The following is a 21,747-nucleotide window of genomic DNA, read 5'->3' as shown; positions in this document are numbered from 1 at the left end:
TTGAATTGATTCATACGTGGAATGTAGTAGCAGTGCCGAAAAGTCATTTGTTTATGATTTTTTATTGATGAAATTGTTGCAAATACGGAAAAATGACGACTCACCCTCCTAAAATCCCGCGTTTTTATAGAAAAAAAATTCTGGCCGTTAAGGCCAGCGTTCAATTATTCATTAATAATTTGTTAATAAAAAAATTCACTGGAATTCAACCTGGGGACCTAAAGGAGAAAAAAATTCGCACAAATATAATTAATAATTCATTTTGTCATATGTAATAGATTCTTCTGTAGATTTTATTGATACATAAGAAAGAATTGTAAGATTGAACCTTATGACAAGGCATTAGCATAACATCAGTGGTATACAAGATGGGTTAATCCGTTGTTTTTTTTTTTAAATCAAAAATAAATGGAATTACAAAATTATTCTTCAGGTTCGTTTGCCCAGGGCTTTTTGCGTCGCTTCCGTCTTCTTCTGGGCAGCCTGTTCCTTCTGCTTCTTCTCGTCCTCCCTTCGTTTAGCAGCTTCTTCTCTCTGTTGCTTAATTATGGCTAATCGTGCTAGGTCTGCACGTGCCTCATCGGTCTTACCAGCGGCATGGAGCTTCTGATAATTCGCGTAGGCACGCTGTTTTTCTAATTGTTCTCTGGAAAGGGGGGAAATTTTCGTTATTGAAGATCAAATTTATTAGATGGACTTTAAAGGGAGAATGAATGAACGATGAAAATCTTGTTTCATCAAAACAATTAGAATTTTAACGAGAATTCCCTAGAATTTCAATAGAATTTTCTATCGAATTCGCTAAGGTTTTCTGTTCAATTTCTTCATAGGTGAATTCTCCCAAAAAAATTCAACATTCAATTCAATAAAATAGTATAAAACGACAAATGATATAGGATAGAAGAAAAGATGAGCAAAATGACCATTCGACAGTATTTTTCCCACTTGTTCATCTCTAAAAGCTTTGATAATAGTATTATAGTTAAGGAGATGTGAAAAATTCTACTTGCTATGTCTCGTTTCATCTCTCCATTGTCCGATCACAAAAGTTTTCAATTCATATCATCTCAGGAATTCGATTTAAATTCGTTATTTACCTTTCTCGTCGAGATAACTCAGGCTTCGACGATTGTTGCGCTAAATCATTATTCAACGTTGAAAGTTTCTTTGCTTTTTTCTGGACTCTGTTGGGATTCTCCACCTCAATTAAAGCTTCAACTCCCTTCGCCTTTCCCTGGATTCATAAATAAAAAACTAGCTCTATTTTTCAGTGTTACCTTTCATAGGATAAACAGTTATGACGTTTTGCGAATGAATACTGAGAGCTCAAATTGGATCATGTTTTCTCAGAGTAATAACATCCAGTATTGAAATGATTTTGAAATCAATTTTTGTAGAATATGTATTTTGAAATCCAAGGGAGATGACAGAAATTTTATGAATGTTTCTGTCAGAAACGAATTTCTGAAAGAGAATTATGAAATATTGCGCTACAATTTTCAACGTAAAAGTGCTGAAGTAGAACTCAGAATTGGTCAAATTGTCTATATTGTCCTTGATTTGAACCCTCGAAAGAGTCTAAGGTAACTCTATCTAACGTAAAGATTAGTTTTTAGAAACTCAATTCAATTGAAAGTCAAAAATTCGAAAATTCATCAATTGTTCAAAATTTTGGCCTTTCCACTGATTTTGATCCCAAAAGCTCTTTGCAAAATTTTCTAAATTCTCCACCCCCCGAGAAATGACGAAATATTCGACGATAATTTCAAAGCCTGAAAACTAAGAATTTCGAAATCCTCACCTCATTCTGTCTACCATTAATCGATTCAAATATAAAAAAGACCCACATTATATAGACAATTCTTTCAAAACATAATATAATGCAGACAATTCTTTCTAGTCAGCGTTAAAATAAAAAACTACAATACTACTGCTTCAATTTTTAAGGTGAAGAATTAAAAAATTCAACTAAAAATTCATCGCTCCCCTCAAAATCGAGATCTTGAGGTCTTCTCGCTGATTTTGGTCTCAAAAGCTCTCTCCACAATTTTCCAAATTTCCCAGCCCCAAAGAAATGACGAAATATTTCATAATAATGTCAACATCCTCACCTCATTCTATCCACCATTAACATTAAATGTCAAAAAAATATTCTTCATTCATTATCCTCTACCATTCCACTACGAAACCGATTCAAACATAAAAACAACAATAAAACTCCAGTCAACATCATAAAATAAAAACCTCCAATATTGTCACTCCAATCGTCAAGGTCAAGAGTTCGAAAATTCAGTTAAAAATCCATCTCTCCCCTCAAAATCTCGGTCTTCCCACTGATTTTGGTCCCAGAACTTCTCTCCAAAATCTCCCAGACTCCCCAGCCGACAATAAATACCAAATAATACTCAAATAATACTTGAAAAATCCTCACCTCATTCTCAGACTCTGAAGACTCCGACTCGCTCTCACTCTCAGATTCCGACGCCTGTTTCGCCTTGCCGGCCTTCTTCGGCTGTTCCTCTTCCTCACTGGAGGAGTCGCCGCCCTTTTGTTGCTGCAAGCCCAAAAGAAATAATGAAAAACCCTCGACAACACTCGCCCACGTCAATCAACTTAACCTCTGAAAGACTCACCCTCCACCTTCTCTTCTCCTCGTCCGCTCTCCTCTGTTCCTCGAGCTCCTCAGGGTTCGTAAAATGACGATTACGTCCCTTGTGATTGACAAATTTACCTGCACGAAAAATCAAAAGCCCCCAGGAGACCATTAAAAAATAATAAAAATGTGTTCAGGGTCAGCCCGACATTGAAGACTGAAAACCCACGTCTTCAGGACTACAAAAAACGTGGGCTTGGTTGAACATCATTCAATAAAAATCACCGTAAAAACATTATAATATTGTGTCTCAACTCACCACGTGGCATTTTTATTCAACTAAATTTACTTAGCAAAAATTTTGTGAACACAACCTTTTTGGTTGGGGCAAGGTTTTTGTTTGTAAATTTTAATTTACGGGAATTATCTTGACGTGAGACGGCTGTCCCCCGCGGTGTCAAGCGGATCAACAGGGAATCGTTCCCTTGGATTCTTGGATTTCACGGAAATGAAATTGTTCGGTTGGTGAAACTGTCGCAATCGAATAATCAAAGTCGAATTGTTCGCTTTATTTCAAGAGAAACGAGGAGAGTATTTCCTTTCTAATATTTCGGGAATAAATTGGGATTTTTTCAAGGGGAATTGTTCCCTCATTTTTAATGATCTAATTGGTATAATTATTTATTCAAAACTCGGTAAAATTATGGTGTAGTGCCCAGACTGTAAATTAGTGTCTTGATTTGTCGGGAGGGGGCGCAAGTCTCTGAGTGTTTGACGCATAACCTCTAATTTATTTGGAGCTAGCTGTTTTCAGTTGCTTACGTGTGTTTTGGGTGATCATTAAATACTGATAATTGGTGCTAAAATAGTATTTGAGGATGCCGAAAGTGAGGAGGAGTAAGAAGTCACCTCCAGACGGTTGGGAACTGATCGAACCGACTCTCGAGGAGTTGGAGCAGAAGATGAGAGAAGGTATGTTTGGGTTCACGCAGGAGAAAATCTTCTGTAGATAGATTTAGCGAATTTAGTAGAAATTTCTGATGGATTTCTGCTGAAATCTTCGAGGGTAAACGAATTCTATCGTTTTTTTTCGGAATTTTTCAATAGGATCGGCCAAAAACAGAAAAGTTCAGTAGAAATCCGATAGAATTTTCTACCAAATTCCTTGGGTTTTACTCGAAAATTCCCATGTAGTGGCGTTACGTTGAAGTTGATTTGTGAGATTATTGTGGATTAATAACTGCAATTTTGATTACAGCTGAAACCGAGCCACACGAAGGCAAACGAAAGCAAGAATCTCTGTGGCCGATATTCAAAATTCATCATCAGAAATCGAGATATATCTATGATCTGTTCTACAGACGAAAGGCTATTAGCAGAGGTGAGAAGAGATATTTTTCATGAATCGAGGTTACTGGCTCCCGGATGTTTTTCCCCCCGAAAAAATTGCGCGGACAAAATTCCCGGAATTATTTTCCCGTACGAATGTTACAAACAATTACACAAACACATTATCAACGTTAATTTGATTTATTACATCCTTCAATCGTCGAAGACACGCCAGATGAGAATTCAGCTTTTTCAGTAGATCAATAATAAATAAATTACGTTACTGCAATAACTTAATTGTCAACACTTTCGAACGAATTCCCCCAAATAGTTCAAACAAATCTCTTGCCCCACTAATCAATGAATCTTCATTAACAAGCATTCTCGTCCTACAAAGTCGCAGATTCATTAAAAAAAACATTGAGAACATTCAACAAAACATCATCTTACACTACTAAAATAATCTATTTCAAAACGAACATATTTCCAAACAACCAATCATGAATGAATAAATTACATTTCCGAAAAATGAACAGTCAACGTATTCAAAAAAATTTCCCTACATACTTTCCAACATTAATAATAAAGTTAGAAATTATAATATGTTTATTTTTCATTTTTGCCGGTGATTTTTTTCTTTTCGGTGATTTTCAGGGGAAAATAATTCCGGGGGAATATTTAGACGAGGGATTTTTTTCCACGAGGAAATTTTTCCGGGGGGAAAAATCCGGTCACCGAGGTTACTTGTATTACAAATTTTTGGCCCAAATTATCGGGACACTTTTTGGGAATAATCGGATGTATGGTCGAGTTGGTAAGGTCCGCCTACACCCTAAATGCTTCAGAGGAGTTCCCAGCTGACGTAGCCATTGGCAGAGAACGATGTGGTGATGTCAACCCACATTATTCTATTCCTGATCAATCGAATTTAACAGACTTAAGAATTTTTGACTGAAATTTTAGGATACACTTTTTGGTCAAATTTTTATGAAGTTTATGGACATTTCCCCTGAAATTTGATGAATTTCGTCATTGAAAATTTCCAGCTAAACGAAAAAATCAATAGAAACTATAAATTTCAATTCAATTATTTCCTGGAAATTAATGAAAATTGCGAAAATTAAGAGAGATACGTATTAAAAAATTCATCGGAAAACCTTAGTGAATTCGTTAGAAAATTCCATTAAAATTCTGTAAAAATTCTATGGGGATTTTATTAAAATTCTTGAGATTATCCCCTGGGATGATTCTAACTTAATTATTCATAATTTCAATTGTAGAATTATATGACTACTGCCTGAATGAGAAAATCGCAGACAAGAATCTCATTGCAAAATGGAAGAAAGTGGGATACGAGAACTTGTGCTGCCTCCGTTGTATTCAGACTCGAGATACAAACTTTGGGACTAATTGTATATGTCGCGTGCCGAAGGGCAAACTAGAAGAAGGGAGGATCGTTGAATGCATCCACTGTGGATGCCGAGGATGTTCTGGTTAATTTTACGAAATTTAAAGTTATCTTAAGACTTGAGACTTATCAATTGTTTCTAAATCAATTAATCTTGTAAATAATAAGAAATTCATGAATAAATTACACGTTTTAATATCAACACGAACTATTTTTCAGTAAATCAAAGATATTGTTCCTGTCTCTATTTATTCTGTCTTTATTCTTCTTTTCAGAATGACAAATGCAATTCACTCTTGAAAAATTATTGAATAATAAAAGAATTACAAGTGAAAAATTAATTCAGTTCATAAAAAAATGGATTTACCCATTTTGTTTCACTACTTCGTCACTGCTATTGTTCTTCAAAAATATTAAAAATATATTTCCTCACAAAATCATTCAAGCTCTCATCAACAACTGATTTATTAACATACATATAAAAATTTATTTAACCATTGAATTCAATTTTTTCGATTGAAGTCCTAAGTCTTCAACGTTCCGATAATGAGTGACTCTCAATTGTTTTTGAATTAACACAAATTACGTTTTTTAGTAAATCAAAGACATTTTTTCTGTCTGTATTTATCACATTTCTTCCTTTCAAAATGACAAATGGAATTCAGTCTTGAAGAATTATTGAATAATAAAAGAATTACAAATGAAAAATTAATTCAGTTCATAAAAAAATGGATTTGCCCATTTTGTTTCACCACTTCGTCACTGCTATTGTTCTTCAAAAATATGAAAAATATATTTCCTCACAAAATCATTCAAGTTCTCATCAACGACTGATTTATTAACATACATATAAAAATTTATTTAACCATTGAATTCAATTTTTTCGATTGAAGTCCTAAGTCCTCAACGTTCCGATAATGAGTGACTTGGGACTTCTCAATTGTTTTTGAATTAACACAAACTACATTTTTTAGTTTTTCTGTCTGTATTTATGACATTCCTTCCTTTCAAAATGACAAATGGAATTCAGTCTTGAAGAATTATTGAATAATAAAAGAATTACAAATGAAAAATTAATTCAGTTCATAAAAAAATGGATTTGCCCATTTTGTTTCACCACTTCGTCACTGCTATTGTTCTTCAAAAATATGAAAAATATATTTCCTCATGAAATCATTCAAGTTCTCATCAACGACTGATTTATTAACATACATATAAAAATATATTTAACCATTGAATTCAGTTTTTTCGATTGAAGTCCTAAGTCCTCAACGTTCCGATAATGAGTGACTTGGGACTTCTCAATTGTTTTTGGATTAACACAAACTACATTTTTTAGTTTTTCTGTCTGTATTTATGACATTTCTTCCTTTCAAAATGACAAATGGATTTCAGTCTTGAAGAATTATTGAATAATAAAAGAATTACAAATGAAAAATTAATTCAGTTCATAAAAAAATGGATTTGCCCATTTTGTTTCACCACTTCGTCACTGCTGTTGTTCTTCAAAAATATGAAAAATATTTCTTCACAAAATCATTCACGTTCTCAACAACTGATTTATTAACATACATATAAAAATTTATTTAACCATTAAATTCCATTTTTTCGACTGTAAAAATCTGGCGCTGAAATAAAGTGGAGTCTCAACGTTCCAATAATAAGTGACCGCCTTATCCGAGCATTCGATATTAACTCGTAAAGTCTCTTCATCCCTTCTCGCAATAGTGAATATGATTCTCGTACCAGAGTGGACTGAGGGGAGTTGCATGAGTTTCTCCTCTCCATCCATGAAAATTTTACCCCGCGCAGTGATCATCAGTGATCCCCTTCGCCTCAAAGAGTCATTTTTTCCTCCAGGCTCTGATAATAAGGCGATTCCTTCGTCGCTCATGACTTGAGCTGGAACTTCTAAAAACTAATGACGAAGGGATTATTCGAATGTTCTGAAATCTGATCATCCTGTTCTTCTCTTCTAATCTCATTACCTTGAACTCAATTATTTGATTGGCGTCTATGAGGGCTTCACGGGAAAATACCGCACTGACGTGATCGTTAATTTTCGCTGCGACTGTTCCATTATTCGTGATCATATAATCTTCATTATTGAGGGACCAACCTGCAGGGAGGAATCTTATTATGGGAAATGCACTCGAATGATTGAATTACAGGTGATTGTATTCATCAAATCCAGGGTTTAATGAATGAATGAAAGATTTTCATTGAAGAGAAACTATTATTCCTAGTGGATTAAGAATATCCAAGTTTTTTTTACAGTTTGGTACAAACCTCACTGTTCAATCATTTTTAATCATCAAATTTGTTGATTAATTTGTCTTAGAAAAATTTGAAAGAAATCACGAATATTCAGCGTCATTCAAATTAAATTTTGCGCCGATTTTTTTTTAAACATTCGTTGTTTATAAATAAATAATTTAAATTGTTTAAACTATCGGAAACCTTTTTTTTAAAGCATGAAGTTGATGTCTGATAAAATTATGAATATAAATAAATTTGTTATGATTCCACACAAATAATTTTTTTAGTGGAAACTTAATTGTCTATAAATTATATACGGAAAATGTTCGGAATTTTAAAAAATTGCTATTTTTTAATTATTTCATGGATCTTCCTCTATAAGTAAACTTTCAAATATTTTTTCAGATTTTTAAAATGTTTTCGGGCGGTTCAATATCGTGATTCAAATTCAGACCTGTAAAGTTTACATAATAAAATCATTCAAAGCAAAATGTAGACTTATTTTATAGATAATTTTTTCAGCTGTAGTAAATATTTCAAGTAATATTCCCAGAGAAATGGTTTATTTGAATTGAATAAACTTCATTCGAATTACATAATTCTTAATTTGGTTTCAATGAAGGATTCATTTAGAACATTTGAATTATTTATTCCCCACAATTGAAAACCACGTATATCATCAACGATAATTGCACGTTATTTTTTTTCATTCTATTTTTCGTTCCTTTTCCTCAAGAAAATCAACAAGAAAAATTTAGAAAATTTGAACCGAAGAAATTCCATAGAAAATATCTCAATAGAATAAGTTATATAGAAAAATCGAATTTTATTGACTTTTTCTGCAAAATATTTTCTATTGAACATTTCAATAGGATCGATTAAAAACTAATAAAAAGTTGAACAGACATTCAATACAATTGACTAACGAATTCCCTAGGTTTTTCTATTATTAAATTTTTTCGTAGGTAACTTCATTAATATTCACCAAGAATATTTTTCAAACGAATAGAAAAAAATCAAATGCTATTTTATTTCATTCAAATGTGTCATTACTCTGGGGTAAGAGTATAGAGTATAGAGACTTACCATAATTTGGCACTGATGTCTTGGTAATTCTCATTGAGCTCCACGCAGACTCCAGCGATTGAATCCCAACTCTGAGAGTAATTGGACGATTAATTTCGACATTTTTAACGAAGCAAGACTCCTCACTCCCCTCGTAGATTGTCGTAAACTCGTTGGAGGTGGGATCGAGGACCTCTCCAAGTGCCCTTTGGAGAACGTAAATGTGATCCTCAAAAGCATATTCAGGATCTGCGATGCCCCACTTGACGAATACCGACCCCGGTTTTTCTTCTATATCCGTTATCTGAACTGGACCCAGTCGTAAGATCGTTCCCATGTTGTAGACTCTGTTGAGGAGTTCATTGACTTGTGCTCTTGATGGCGACTTGAAGTTTAGGTAAGGGAGTTCGTCCAAGAAAGGCACTGCTGGTATTCTGTGATAAATGTGATGCTCTTATTAATCATACAATTATTAGTGATTGATTGATTCTACGAGGAAAAAAGCATTTCTTTACGGCTAGCTAGCTAGAAATTTTCGTATAAAATCACTCATTATATGGAGATAATTCGGGAGTGAAGATGTGAGAGAACGATTCATTCTATTTTGTTCAACAACTGGAATTTTTATAAAAGAAAAATACTTTTTAAATTTTTATAGAATTATAGAATTTTTAATGTAAAAATGATGATGATTGTACATTCAATTATGAATTAATGATTGATGGAAAGAAAGAAATTTTGTAAAATTCAATGGATTATTGAAATTTGAAGAAATAATCATTATTTTCACGGAATTCCATCATAAAGTGAATTGAAATTGAAGTGTTAATTGGACTTTACTAAAATTGACAGATTTTTCGATAATCGAAGTTATTAAAATTCCACTTCAATCGATTATTAAGCAATAGTTTAAGAATTTTATAAATAAATGAAAATGAAGTACAGCTGAAAAAATCATCGGCTAAAAATATATCTCGTTTTGAATTTTTTTTCGAATCTTTAATATTAAAACAATTATAATTGGACATTCAATTATGAATGGGTGATTGAATTCTTCATTTTTGTATTTGAATTTCTTCATTCTTCATGGAATGAAAATTTTTTATAAAATTGAATGGATTATGGAAATTTGAGGCAATAATCATTATTTTCAATAAGTTTCTTCATAATATCAAATTAAAATAGAAAATTTAGGATAGCCAAGTACTTTGGCTATTTTTTCTTCAGTGAAATGCTTTTCTATTTTTGTAATCCAAAATTAGAGCTTTCATTTGAGCCCCATTTGACCCTAAATTGTCGGACATATTACAATGATTTTATTATTTAAATTTTGCAGGTCTGAATTTAAATTTCGATATTGAACCGTTAGAAAATTATTTTAAAATTTCAATAAAAAATTAGAAAGTTTATTTTTAGAGGCAGATTAATAAAACAGTTAAAAAATGGCACTTTTTGAAAATTACGAGCAATTTCTATAAATAATTTAATTGGAATTTAATTCGTAATCGTAACAAATTTATTCATGTTCAGAATTTTTCAGATTTTTCGCACGCAATTTAATTGACAAATTTGATGATTGAAAATGATTGAATCTATAGTGTGGTCTGTACCGAACTTTGAAAGATACTTGAATATTCTAAATATAATGGACTGATTTTTGATGAATGATGCACGATGCAAAAATAACGTTAATTGAACAGACAATGATGAACAAATGATTAAATTCTCCATTTAAATGCGGCAGCGAGATATAAAATTAACAAAATGAGTAATTAACCTCATTAAATCCCAGAATATAACAGCGGTATAGAAGATTGACTGAACAATACTTCAAATTAAAGTTCAAATATAAATGGAGGATACTTTTGAATTTGGCTCGAATTACCTTACAAATTTAATCCTAAGTAAATTATTGATATTCCATTTCAATAGAATTGCTCCTGTCGAGCGTTGAAAGAGAAGAACGACGAAGGAACTCTGTAATTAACTTTCATCATTAAATAAGCATGAGGTGAAATGTTTCATCATCAATGTTGAATTCCTTCAACTCCACTCCATTTACCTCAATTTAACTGAAATCCCGAAAAAATATGGCTCACATACCCTCCAATTTGTCTGTCTGCACTCAATAATTCATGGCGCTCCACATGGCTCATAGAGTGGTATTCATTCTTCATGCTTTCGATTGTGGAAATGGACTTTTTAGTCTTCAATATTTGCCTGTGGATTTCTTCTCGACAGGCTTTCAACGGGACTAGGCTTTCATTCTTGAATACTTTGGCTTCCAACTTCATCAATTCTCGCTTTTTGTTTATCTCCTTCGCTATATTCGAGATCAAGTGGTCGTACGAATCATCGATTTCTTGTAATACTCGGTCTGTGGTTTTGATAACCTGAAAACACATTCGAAAGTGAGTTGAGATATTTTGTTAAGACATTTTGACGACAAGTTGGAAGTGAAAATTTTCAATGTTTTTGCTAGTCTTTAAAGTGTTAAAATTTGTTGGCTGAAATTTTTGGTGTACTTCTTGGGAATTTCTATTAAATTAGAGTGGGAGTTCCTCTGAAATTAGAAGGAATTTCATCAGTGAAAAATGAAAATTTTATGGAACAATAAAAGGAAATTTTAAATTTCAGTTGGAGTATTCTATGAAAATTAATTGAAAATTCAGCTTAATTTCGTAAAGAAAATTGATGGTTTTATAAAAAATTAAAAAAATCAAAATTGACTTATCTCCTTTTTACTACTTCGCTACTGAAATTGAGAGTTCTATGAAAAAACATCGCAGAAAATTCTTCAATTTTTTAGACTAATGGACAGGCAAGTGAACCCAACATTTCAGCTGCAGTAGCTATCATAACATAAAATAAACAAAGTTCGTCTTATGCACACCCTCTTCCAGGATTTGTTTTCCAAATTAATAATTCACCTACTGGAAGACTCAATCAGAAAGAGAATAATACCTTCTAATCAAACATTCGTGTTTCCCATCAGGAATCGTAAACTGAGAGAATATCAGCAGAGTTCTCAAACCAGTCTTACTTGTGCCAAAAAAAAAGTTTTTGAAAAATGATCAAAGAAAGTTTTTTTGTAGCAAATATGCGAAGCAAGCGTCGAGATTGAAAATTTTTATTGTAAAAATAGATTGAGTCTTTCCAAAAAAAAATTATTCTCTGTGCAAGCAAGAAATGTAATTTTTATCACTACGTCTTCGTTATTCGGTGCTCCCATACGTATTGAAGAAATGAAATATAATGAAAAACGTTTTTCATTATCAAAGAAGGATTTTTTGTGGCAAATGTGCGAAGCATGCGTCGAGATTGAAAATTTTTATTGTAAAAATAAATTGAGTCTTTCCAAAAAAAAATTATTCTCTGTGCAAGCAAGAAATGTAATTTTTAGCACGTCTTCGTTATTCGGTGCTCCCATACGTATTCAAAAAATTAAAAATAATGAAAAAATGTTTTTCAAGTGCTTGCAATTCTAGAGGAACAAATTCTCGTAAATCTCTTCTTTATCGAAGTCTTTGGAAAATGCTCTGAACTCAATGAGTCTCACCTGAGCGTCAGCTTTATCCAACTCCTTGAACTGCTCCTCCAGTTTCCTAATATACTCCTGAATATTCGATATGGTCTTCTGAGAATAATCATTTCTTTTTGATCCCTCATTCACAGACCCGAAAATCACCTCCGAAGACGTTTTCGATATGTTTGAGATACTCTCCTCATACTTATAAATTTTTTCTTCAGTGGATTCCAACTTTTTCTTCAATTCTCGATAACGCAATTTTTGCTCTGCCCCTTCGGACGGTGCTTCGGATTTCTCCGAAGTGGTTTCTAATAGCTGAGAGTCTTCGGTCAGGGTGGAGTTCAAGTCGTCGAGACTATCGTCCTCTTTGATGTCCATTGTTAATGTTTAATTACAATTTTTCATTTTTTGAGATTCTGGAAAGGGAATCAAGGGAGTGAATGCTTCGGTATGTACCATGAACCCCCAATGCAAAAATATATAAAAAAAATATATAATATAGGCCAATTTAATATGTTCTTCGAATATATGTATAAGATTTATATAAAATATATAATTTTCCGAATATATATTTTCTCGTGTGGGAAGTGATGAGCGATAGTTGTTATTTTTGGGAATAAGCAGAGAAAAGCCTTATCAAACAAAAGTTTTCATTGAGACATGAATTTACGCATTTCCAGCTGAAATATTGTTGAAATGAATAGAAAAAGAAAAATCTAAAATAAAGAATTTCATTTCGTTGAAAATTTTGATTTCTGTGGATTTCTGTTGAAATTCTATTGAAAATTCTATCAACTTTTTGCATTAATTTTTTTGTACGTGAATTAAGAACTAGCAACAACGTTGATTAAATTGTTGAAAGAAGCGACGTTTCGCAAAATATTTTAGCTTTCTCATGCTCTTGACGTAATCAATGTCTAGTTCTGTTATTATTACCAAATAAATAATCAAATCATTATGCTTGCTCATGTTTAAAAGAGTTAATATTTGTTTGCGTATTGCACGTATGGAAATTTTAATAGAAGACCTTAGCGAATTCGCTAGAAAATTCTATTGAAATTCTGTAGAAATTCTATGGGGATTCTATTAAAATTCTATTTGTTTTTTGCGCAGATTCTATTAGATATTTGATAGGAAAGAGGGAATAGATTTTGATTTTTCTGTTTGAATATTTCTCTTGAGATTTTTTCTATTAAAATTATTGGCCACGGATTTTCTAAGTTTTTTCCGCTCTATTTTGTTTTGTTTTGCATTACAGGATCCGAGGGAAAAAACTTGAAAATTTATGTCCAAATATTCTTATAGAAAAAATTCCAAGAAAATATTCATATAGAAAAATTGAAATCTATTGACTTCTTCCTGTCAAATCTCATAGAATCTGACAGAATCAGCTTAAAAAAATAGAATTTTAACAATAATTCTTTAGAATTTTAATAGAATCCCAATAGAACTTCTGAAGAATTCCAACAGAATTTTCTAGCGAATTCGTCAAGTTTTTCTACTGAATTTTTTCATACGTGTGGAGGGATTTGTATTAATTTTTTTCGTGCGTGTATTTATCGATATTAAAGAATTATTCTCCATCCAGTCTTCAAAATATGAAAAAAACCATAACTTCCTCAATAAAACCCGAAAAAGCCTCAAACATTACCTCAAACCAACGTCCCAGAGCCTAAATAAGCCTTCGTCAAGTTCTGCCATGAATACTTGACCGAACAGTCTGTGAGATCAGTATGCACTCCCTTATCTGCTGTGCATTGTGTGCCTGCATTACAGACAAAGCGAGGTTTGTTAGTTTCACCAGAACAGGGAGTGCTATTTCCCGCAGTTGCATTTTTCCCGGATGATCCAATCACAATCCTCCCCTCCCAGTAGTCATTGCCATTCATCAAGTGGGAAAAGTCATGCAGAGAAGCCTGAGTCCCTATTCCAATCACCTCCCACGAGTACTTGATTCTGCAGGGATAATTACCATCACTCCTCAAATTTCTAAACTCTCTGATCAACGTGTCTGACGTTTGAGACTCAACTCCGATTATTTCCCACGAATACTTGATTTTACACTCGTTTATTCTTCGTTTCTTTTTCTCAGAAGGGGGAACCCAGTTATTCACGTCCTCCCAGGAATATTTTCGCTCTATTTTCGATTCTGGAGGATTTTCGACAGGATTTGGGATATTATCATGAATTCCATCAGTGTCAGCAATTGAATCTTGAGGGGAGAGGGCAATTTTACGATTTGGCAAAAGGTTATCGTCATTTCTCCACTCGGTTTCTCTAGGAGAAAATAAAACTGAAGAAATTTCGGTTGATTTGTTTGAATAAGTACTTCTCAAAGTTGTCGTGCATTTCTGCAATTTTGTTCGCTTTTTTATTTTATCCGGACGATAAACCGTTTTTTTAGAGATATTCTTGGACTCTGACACGGAATTTGGAAACTGCAGATTGTTCATTTGTTTATTGTTCATTATCTTGAAATAATCGTCGATGATCGACGAATTTGTTTTCACGAACATCGACGTTTTAGTCACAGGTTTGTTCATTCCACTCACCTCCCACGAATACTTAATTTTACACTCGTTTATTGTTCGTTTCTTTTTCTCAGAAGGGGGAACCCAGTTATTCACGTCCTCCCAGGAATATTTTCGCTCTATTTTCGATTCTGGAGGATTTTCGACAGGATTTGGGATATTATCATGAATTCCATGAGTGTCAGCAATTGAATCTTGAGGGGAGAGGGCAATTTTACGATTTGGCAAAAGGTTATCGTCATTTCTCCACTCGGTTTCTCTAGGAGAAAATAAAACTGAAGAAATTTCGGTTGATTTGTTTGAATAAGTACTTCTCAAAGTTGTCGAGCATTGCTGCAATTTTGTTCGCTTTTTTATTTTGTCCGGACGATAAACCGTTTTTTTAGAGATATTCTTGGACTCTGACACGGAATTTGGAAACTGCAGATTGTTCATTTGTTTATTGTTCATTATCTTGAAATAATCGTCGATGATCGACGAATTTGTTTTCACGAACATCGACTTGTTAGACACGTGTTTGTTCATTTTAGAGGTTTTTTTATTTGGAGAGAGTGTGAGAGATTAGAAGAAGGGTGGAGTTGCCAGAACCACAAGCATCTGAAATTTTGAAGATTAAGGTGAGAGGTGCAAAGGAGTCAAGCGAATGCAGAGAAATGTGGTACAGTGATGAGTGAAGAGGGCTTTTGATTATTTATTTTACTCACAGGCGGTTTCACGAGAATTTTTGGGTCATGTTTGGAGGAGTTTGAGGTTAGACTCCTATTGTGTTGACAAAACAGCAAAAACAGACGGGACTGACCAAAACAAAGAGCGTTGGCAATAGTGCGAGTCAACTTATCGGTGAGTGGAACGCGTGCTTTGAAGTTATCGGTCGTCAGCGATGCAGGGAGTTTTGGAAACGCTAGTGTGGAGTGAGTGATTTTGCAGTCGCGTAAAGGAATTCGGGAATATGAAAAAGAATAAGTTAATTCCTTGTGTTTAAGAGAATGAATGTTTTCTCACGTATTAGTAGATGAGCATTGGAAGTGTAAAGTTGGTTAGAATACAAACATTTGAGGGAACTCATCAAATGATTATATTTCCACAGAACGACACTGTTGTCTTTGATGAAAGTGAACGGTTTTTCAGTCGCACAAAGGATTTAGGAAATATTAAAAAGAACAAATTAATTGCTTGTGGTTAAGGGAATGAATGTGTTTCACGTATTAGTAGATGAGCATTGGCAGTGTAAAGTTGATTGGAATACAAACATTTGAGGGAACTCATCAAACTATTATATTCCCATAGAACGACACTGTTGTCTCTGATGAAAGTGAACAGTTTTTCAGTCGCGCGAAGGAATTAGGAAATGTTAAAAAGAACAAATTAATTGCTTGTGGTTAAGGGAATGAATGTGTTTCACGTATTAGTAGATGAGCATTGGAAGTGTAAAGTTGGTTAGAATACAAACATTTGAGGGAACTCATCAAACTATTATATTCCCATAGAACGACGCTGTTGTCTCTGATGACAGTGAACGGTTTTTCAGTTGTGCGAAGGATTCAGGGAACATTAAAAACATTAGAAAGACCAATTGCTTGTGTTGACGAAGATGAATGTTCTTTCACGTATTGGCAGATCGTCATGGTAAGTTAATGTTGATTATAAAACGAACATTTGGAATTGCTGATGAAACCGTTATGCTGGCTCATGGTGCAGGTATTTATGCCATAAAGGGGGGGGGGGGGAAAAATGACTCAAGAAATTAATGATTTTTTTTTATACATTCCTTGATTTTTTAAAAATCATCATGCAAAATCCCAGATAGCCTAGGAGAATGGGTGAAACTCTGGAATTTTTATAAAAAATGCAGTTTATGTCATTAGGGCTGATAAACCGCGATTCTAACCTCACTTCGCTCGGTCAAATCGCGGTTTTCGGCCCCGATGACTTCTTCTTCTTCTTCTTCTTCTTCTTCTTTTGTATGGCTCTAGCTGCAGTGGCTATTCGGCCGTTATCCCTCTATGGAACATTTCAGGAATTAGGAGATAAGGCTCAATGAGATAATTTTAGTACATTTCGACACTAGGCTGTGAGGAACTTTTCTGGCGAATATGAGAATATGAATATATGAATATGAACTCGCCTTCGGCTCGTCCTGTAACCATATCAGGTAGAAAAGTTCCCACGGCCGTGCGTCGAACTAGTAGATTATGTCATTAGGCGATAAAAGTATTATCTGGCGAATGTGCCTTTATAATCCGAGCCAAAGGCGAGAATTATAATCACATTCGCCAGATAATGCTTTTATCGCCGTGTAATATACGCTATTTTATGTCGTTGGGCCCGAAAACCGCGATTTAACCGAGTGAAGCGAGGTTAAAATCGCGGTTTATCGGGCCTAGTGACGAAAAAATATTACCTGACGAATGTGACTTTATAATCAGAGCCGAAAGCGACTTTTTTCTGAGGATGTAAATAACTTTTCTGTACTGCTTCTCACGATTTCTCGTCTGGGAATTGGTATTACATACTTCCCAAACTCGAAAACTTGAAAATCACTACAGAAAAATATTGTTCCTGCGCTGTTGCGATGGGGTTTTTTTACTCGTGTGGTTGGCCAGTCCTCGCCTACGGCTCGGAGGTCAACGCCACACGAGTAAAAAACCCCATCGCAACAGGCCGGAAATAGTACATTTCAGTACATGTGGGGCAATATCGTCTTTAACGTGTGTGGGGTTTACAGCATGAGCCGAAGGCGAGTGATGTAACCACACACGTTAAGGACGAAATTTCCCAACAAGTACTGAACAAAATTTTATGTCACGAAGCCTGAAACCGGCTGGATTACACACTCGACGCTTCGCGTCTCGTGTCTAATTCAGCCGGTTTCAAGCATGAGTGGCATAAAATACTATTACATTCGTGTCAAAGTTTTCATTCCCCGGGTTGAATACGCGGGGGACAGTTATTCGCAATATACATTTTCCGGTTGTCATAACTGAAAATGGATGCATTAATGTGGTGGGATCGCATTACCTATCGCTAATCCGGTTAATAATCCATGAGACCACCGACGAATTTCATTACATTTTCAAGATTCAGTGGGTTTAGCCCAATTCATCAAATTATTCCACAGCACTGCTCCATCAGTTTGGATGTATCATTAAAGTAGATTTTTAAAAACTACAACAAATCGCCTAAAAACTCTGTGATTCGGAATCGTAATTTTTTTCCTCATTTAATTGTCGTTCAAGTTTTTATAAATGAAAATGTTGAAAATTCCCCGGGAAAAGAACTTTTTCGTTTTTCGAGAAAAAAAATTTTAAAATACTATTTTCCGCTCGATTCTTCCTCGGGAATCCGATTTTGTAGGTCATAATCTCCTCTGCCACTCAAAAGTGGAGAATCAAATTTTTTTAAATCGAAAAATCGACTTAACAAAAATCCCCAACGTATTTTTTTTCGAAATAGTTTTTTGAATATTATCTGAAATTTTTACTCCTTAATTATGAAAAAAAAAAATTATGCACTTTATGCATTTTACGTAATTTATGAAATCGAAAAACGAAAAAGTATTTTTCTAGGGGTGAGCCTTCCTTAATCCATTGACAAAATCCCGAAGGAAAAAACCAAGAATTGTTGAAGGAATAGTAATTGGCAATGGGTTTTACAATAAATTTATTCATACAAAAATACATATTCCTCAATACAAATAGACAAACACGATAGGAATTTCTAATTTCGTTAGAATCTACTCTTCCAAATATCCCTAGACAATTGGAAGCAACTGCTTGGGTTGCAGTTAGTAAATATTATTTCGACCCACTCCCATTTACACGACAGTCGGATAATATTTGTACGAGAACTTGGTGGCAAGTTCACTGACGAGTTCTCTGTAGACAATGGGATTGACATTCTGGGCAAGTTGATGAAGTAGGAACCAATCACCAAAATTCAATCCTCCAACAACAGCCTCAACTTGTGCATTTGTTAAAATACGTGTGTTAGCACGTAAAATATAAATACGTGTTTTGTAATGGGCGAAGAGGATGATTCTGTACAGGAGATTAAGGCTACCAATACAAGCGAGAAATACAAGCCAGAACCACACAAAGACAAAAGTTTTCTCATTCACAACATTAAGTGGTAGTACGCAGAGTGCATCGTGAGTCTGTTGGGAGCCTGAGGAGCCAAATGTATGGATTGTACATTTAGTTACTTTGGGAAATAGACGAGACATGGGATCGACTCTCTCAAAGGGCTTTGTTTCCATTCCAAATGCAGCAACTGCCGGTCCATAACGAGTAAATTGACCCTCCAGGAAGGCATCCAGGAGATATATCTGGGCGATCTGTAAATTTTTTTCTGTAATGATTACACAGCTGGATAAAGTTTCAACTCAGTGTGTGCAAATGAATTTCATGGGAAAGACTAGCAAATTCGCTAGAAAATTCTATTGGGTTTCTATTATTTTCGATTATTTTTGGACCTAGTCCAAATGACTTGATTTGTTCCCGTTTGGACACTTCAAAAATTTTTTTCATCTTCTTCAAATCAACTGAAGACCGAAGAGGCTAAGAAGTTTTAAATAATTGATGATTCGGTCGAAACTTCTTCTTAACATTGGATTTCTACACGGAGAGAAATTTTTTAGAAAAATTCTAGGGCTAGCACGGGAAAAGAGGCGCAAAGTGACGGCCCGGAAAAAATTCCAGTGTCGACACTAGAAATTTTATTGGGGAAAACGTGAATTTTTCCCCCCATTTCAGATCGTTGGAACTAATTAATTTAAAGAAAAAGACAAAAATGAAAAATTTTAGGTATGATTATCGAAAATTGTTTGTCGATCTGGATTCTCACGTGATTTATGGAGAATTCCTCTTCATTCAATGCTGTAACTTGTGAATTAAGGAACAAAAATATATATAATAACAATAAGAATGAATAAAATTAAATTAATCTAATTGTGAAGACGGAAATGGAAAGAAAATAAAATAAAGTAACAGTATAAATTAATCTAGCTAGTTTGCTAGTTGATAATAAATTTATAATATTTAGATTGCTGCCAGGAATCGATTCTGTGGCAAAATATTAAAGTTCCTGAAAAATTAAAAAGTTCACATAATAAAAAAAAAATATTTCAAAAAATTCACACGTTGTGAAATATTTCACAATGATGTATAATTTTTCTCGCACAGTTGGAATGAGTGATTGAAAATCTCCAAAAGTAAACAAAATATGGATTCAATTTTTTGTTTTTCTTCTCGCTTTTTTATAAAGAGGGAGATGCCCGGATTTCGCGATATCGAAAACGAGGCATTTCTTTCCGCCGCAGTCATCGCAAAACATGCTGTCACATACTCCAAATAGTTTTTTTGTTGTTGTTGAGACCAACTTTTTAACGAGAGCGGGAATATCGATTGGGACGCCAGAAAAAAGTGAAACGTCCTTCAAGTTTTAATTTTTTTCCTTCAATTACTGTGGATAAAAAGTGAATAGTCGTTTATATCAAACCAAAGTTTAAATTGGTCTCCAGTCTAGTTTTTTTCCAACTTGGAGAATACAAAATGAGGGAAAATGAAAGTAGGAAAATTGGCAAGGTTTTTTTTTCGTGGAAAATGGAGCGGAATTCAGGGGAAACTGGGGGAATGTTCTACTCACTGAAAACTTTTTTCAGAGGAGAGATTATTTTCCTAGTTCCAGTTTTGTTATAAAAATTTTCTTCTCAATACTGATAAATTGAATGATACTGGCGCTTCGTGCTGAAAGAAGAGGAACTTATTTGAAGAAAAAATTTCATGAAGAACTTGAGAAATTGGAGTTTTGATCAATAATTTACGTATCAAAGTCGTTGGATGAGTTAAAAATTCTTCTACGAACTGTTTTCTAAAATGTGTTGGGGGTCAAGGAATGTATAACAATTTATTGAGAGATTTTTTTCATTTAGTACAGACTTAAGAATATATGTGGGAAATTTTTACAAATTCTCTCGAAGCCTTGAAATTTTCCATAAAAGGATCAAAAAAGGTAGAAATCATTCTAGATACATAAGTGAATATTCTATTCATCTTGTTTCATTAATTTATAATTGAACTGCCGAAAATGATGAGACATTCTTAACAATAAATTTTCGATTAATGAATAGATGCAAAAACAATATAGGAGGTGATTAATTCAGTAGGGAAGCGGTAAACCGGGTTAAGTTGATTTTGACTATTGGCCAGTTTTTGACAAGTATCTCGGAATCTAAAAGGGATAGAAAATTTTTTGTCATGACCTTTTTATAGCCCTTAATTGGTTCTACAAAAAAGGTCATGAGAAAAATTTTGCTGATCAAAAGTCAAAATCGACTTAACCCGGTTTACCGCTTCACTACTGAATTGAAAATTTATCTACGGATAATAATATCAAATCTTAGACATGAGGGATTTACGGAGAATTTTTAAAGACATTTTTTTTCATGACCCCCATAGAGACTTCTTATGAAAAAAATTTCCTCACGACTTTTCTTATGAATTTCTTTCATAAATTTACTTACGAATTCCCTTATGCCTCTGCCCCCAGAATATTTGGAAAATGACGCATGAAAAAATTTCGTTAATTTCATCGAACACAACGAGTAATGTTTATCAATGAATTCGCAATTATTGAAAAGACGTGAAAGAATGAATCGATTGATTTCAGATTAAATTTTGATTGGAAATTCATTATAAACCACTGTGTCACGCACTCAATTCAATTCGAAAAAAAAACTAGACATAAAATCAACAGCGAAATTTATTCCGCTCTCGCCCCGTATTTTCCCGTATGTTGGCGATTGTCCAGGAGTTTTATTCCCTCCAATCATCGCAATCCCTGTTAATAGCGTTCGCTATCCTGTTGCCTCATGTAAACAACTGTTCAATTGAAAAATAAAGAATTTATCAAAAAAATCCCCGTATTTCCGCCGAATTCCCTGAATTTTCCCCTGAATAAATAAATAAATAAATAAATGAATGAATGAATGGAAAAAACCTCCACAGAATTCACATCCCAATAAAATACCCCCCCC

General features: G+C 33.9%; 4 protein-coding genes across 5 annotated transcripts in view; 1 reads left to right on the top strand and 3 right to left on the bottom strand.

Moving 5' to 3' along the window:
• Nucleotides 1-256: 256 nt before the first annotated feature.
• Nucleotides 257-3,092, bottom strand: LOC107037668 (28 kDa heat- and acid-stable phosphoprotein). Its single transcript, XM_015256326.1, has 5 exons — nucleotides 2,913-3,092; nucleotides 2,634-2,731; nucleotides 2,432-2,554; nucleotides 1,098-1,234; nucleotides 257-646 (listed from the first exon to the last, which is right to left on the bottom strand). Exons 1-5 carry the CDS (start codon nucleotides 2,920-2,922, stop codon nucleotides 430-432), a joined length of 585 nt encoding a protein of 194 aa, XP_015111812.1. The 5' UTR covers nucleotides 2,923-3,092; the 3' UTR covers nucleotides 257-429.
• Nucleotides 3,093-3,353: 261 nt separating this feature from the next.
• LOC107037762 (protein BUD31 homolog) lies at nucleotides 3,354-5,532 on the top strand. The gene is made up of 3 exons (XM_015256497.1): nucleotides 3,354-3,565; nucleotides 3,852-3,974; nucleotides 5,203-5,532. Exons 1-3 carry the CDS (start codon nucleotides 3,472-3,474, stop codon nucleotides 5,418-5,420), a joined length of 435 nt encoding a protein of 144 aa, XP_015111983.1. The 5' UTR covers nucleotides 3,354-3,471; the 3' UTR covers nucleotides 5,421-5,532.
• A 1,337-nt stretch (nucleotides 5,533-6,869) lies between these two features.
• LOC107037761 (cytokine receptor-like factor 3) lies at nucleotides 6,870-15,491 on the bottom strand. Of its 2 annotated transcripts, XM_015256496.1 has the most exons (7): nucleotides 15,419-15,491; nucleotides 13,835-13,948; nucleotides 12,214-12,599; nucleotides 10,758-11,047; nucleotides 8,676-9,088; nucleotides 7,319-7,449; nucleotides 6,870-7,248 (listed from the first exon to the last, which is right to left on the bottom strand). In XM_015256496.1, exons 3-7 carry the CDS (start codon nucleotides 12,559-12,561, stop codon nucleotides 6,913-6,915), a joined length of 1,518 nt encoding a protein of 505 aa, XP_015111982.1. In that variant the 5' UTR covers nucleotides 12,562-12,599; nucleotides 13,835-13,948; nucleotides 15,419-15,491; the 3' UTR covers nucleotides 6,870-6,912. The 2 variants fall into 2 exon arrangements, with proteins under 2 accessions (XP_015111982.1, XP_015111981.1); XM_015256495.1 differs by lacking the exon at nucleotides 13,835-13,948 and having other exon boundaries at nucleotides 15,419-15,483.
• A 3,037-nt stretch (nucleotides 15,492-18,528) lies between these two features.
• Nucleotides 18,529-21,747, bottom strand: part of LOC107037707 (innexin inx2-like) — an 8,864-nt gene continuing 5,645 nt past the window's right edge. The window contains exon 4 of the mRNA XM_015256391.1: nucleotides 18,529-19,047. Coding sequence (XP_015111877.1) covers nucleotides 18,529-19,047 — 519 coding nt within the window. The remainder of the gene's footprint in view (nucleotides 19,048-21,747) is intronic.

This window comes from Diachasma alloeum, unplaced genomic scaffold (assembly GCF_001412515.2).
Source record: "Diachasma alloeum isolate Michigan unplaced genomic scaffold, Dall2.0 Dall_scaffold_00269, whole genome shotgun sequence".
Classification (NCBI taxonomy): Eukaryota; Metazoa; Arthropoda; class Insecta; order Hymenoptera; family Braconidae; genus Diachasma; species Diachasma alloeum.
This window is presented reverse-complemented; position numbering and strand designations above follow the sequence as displayed.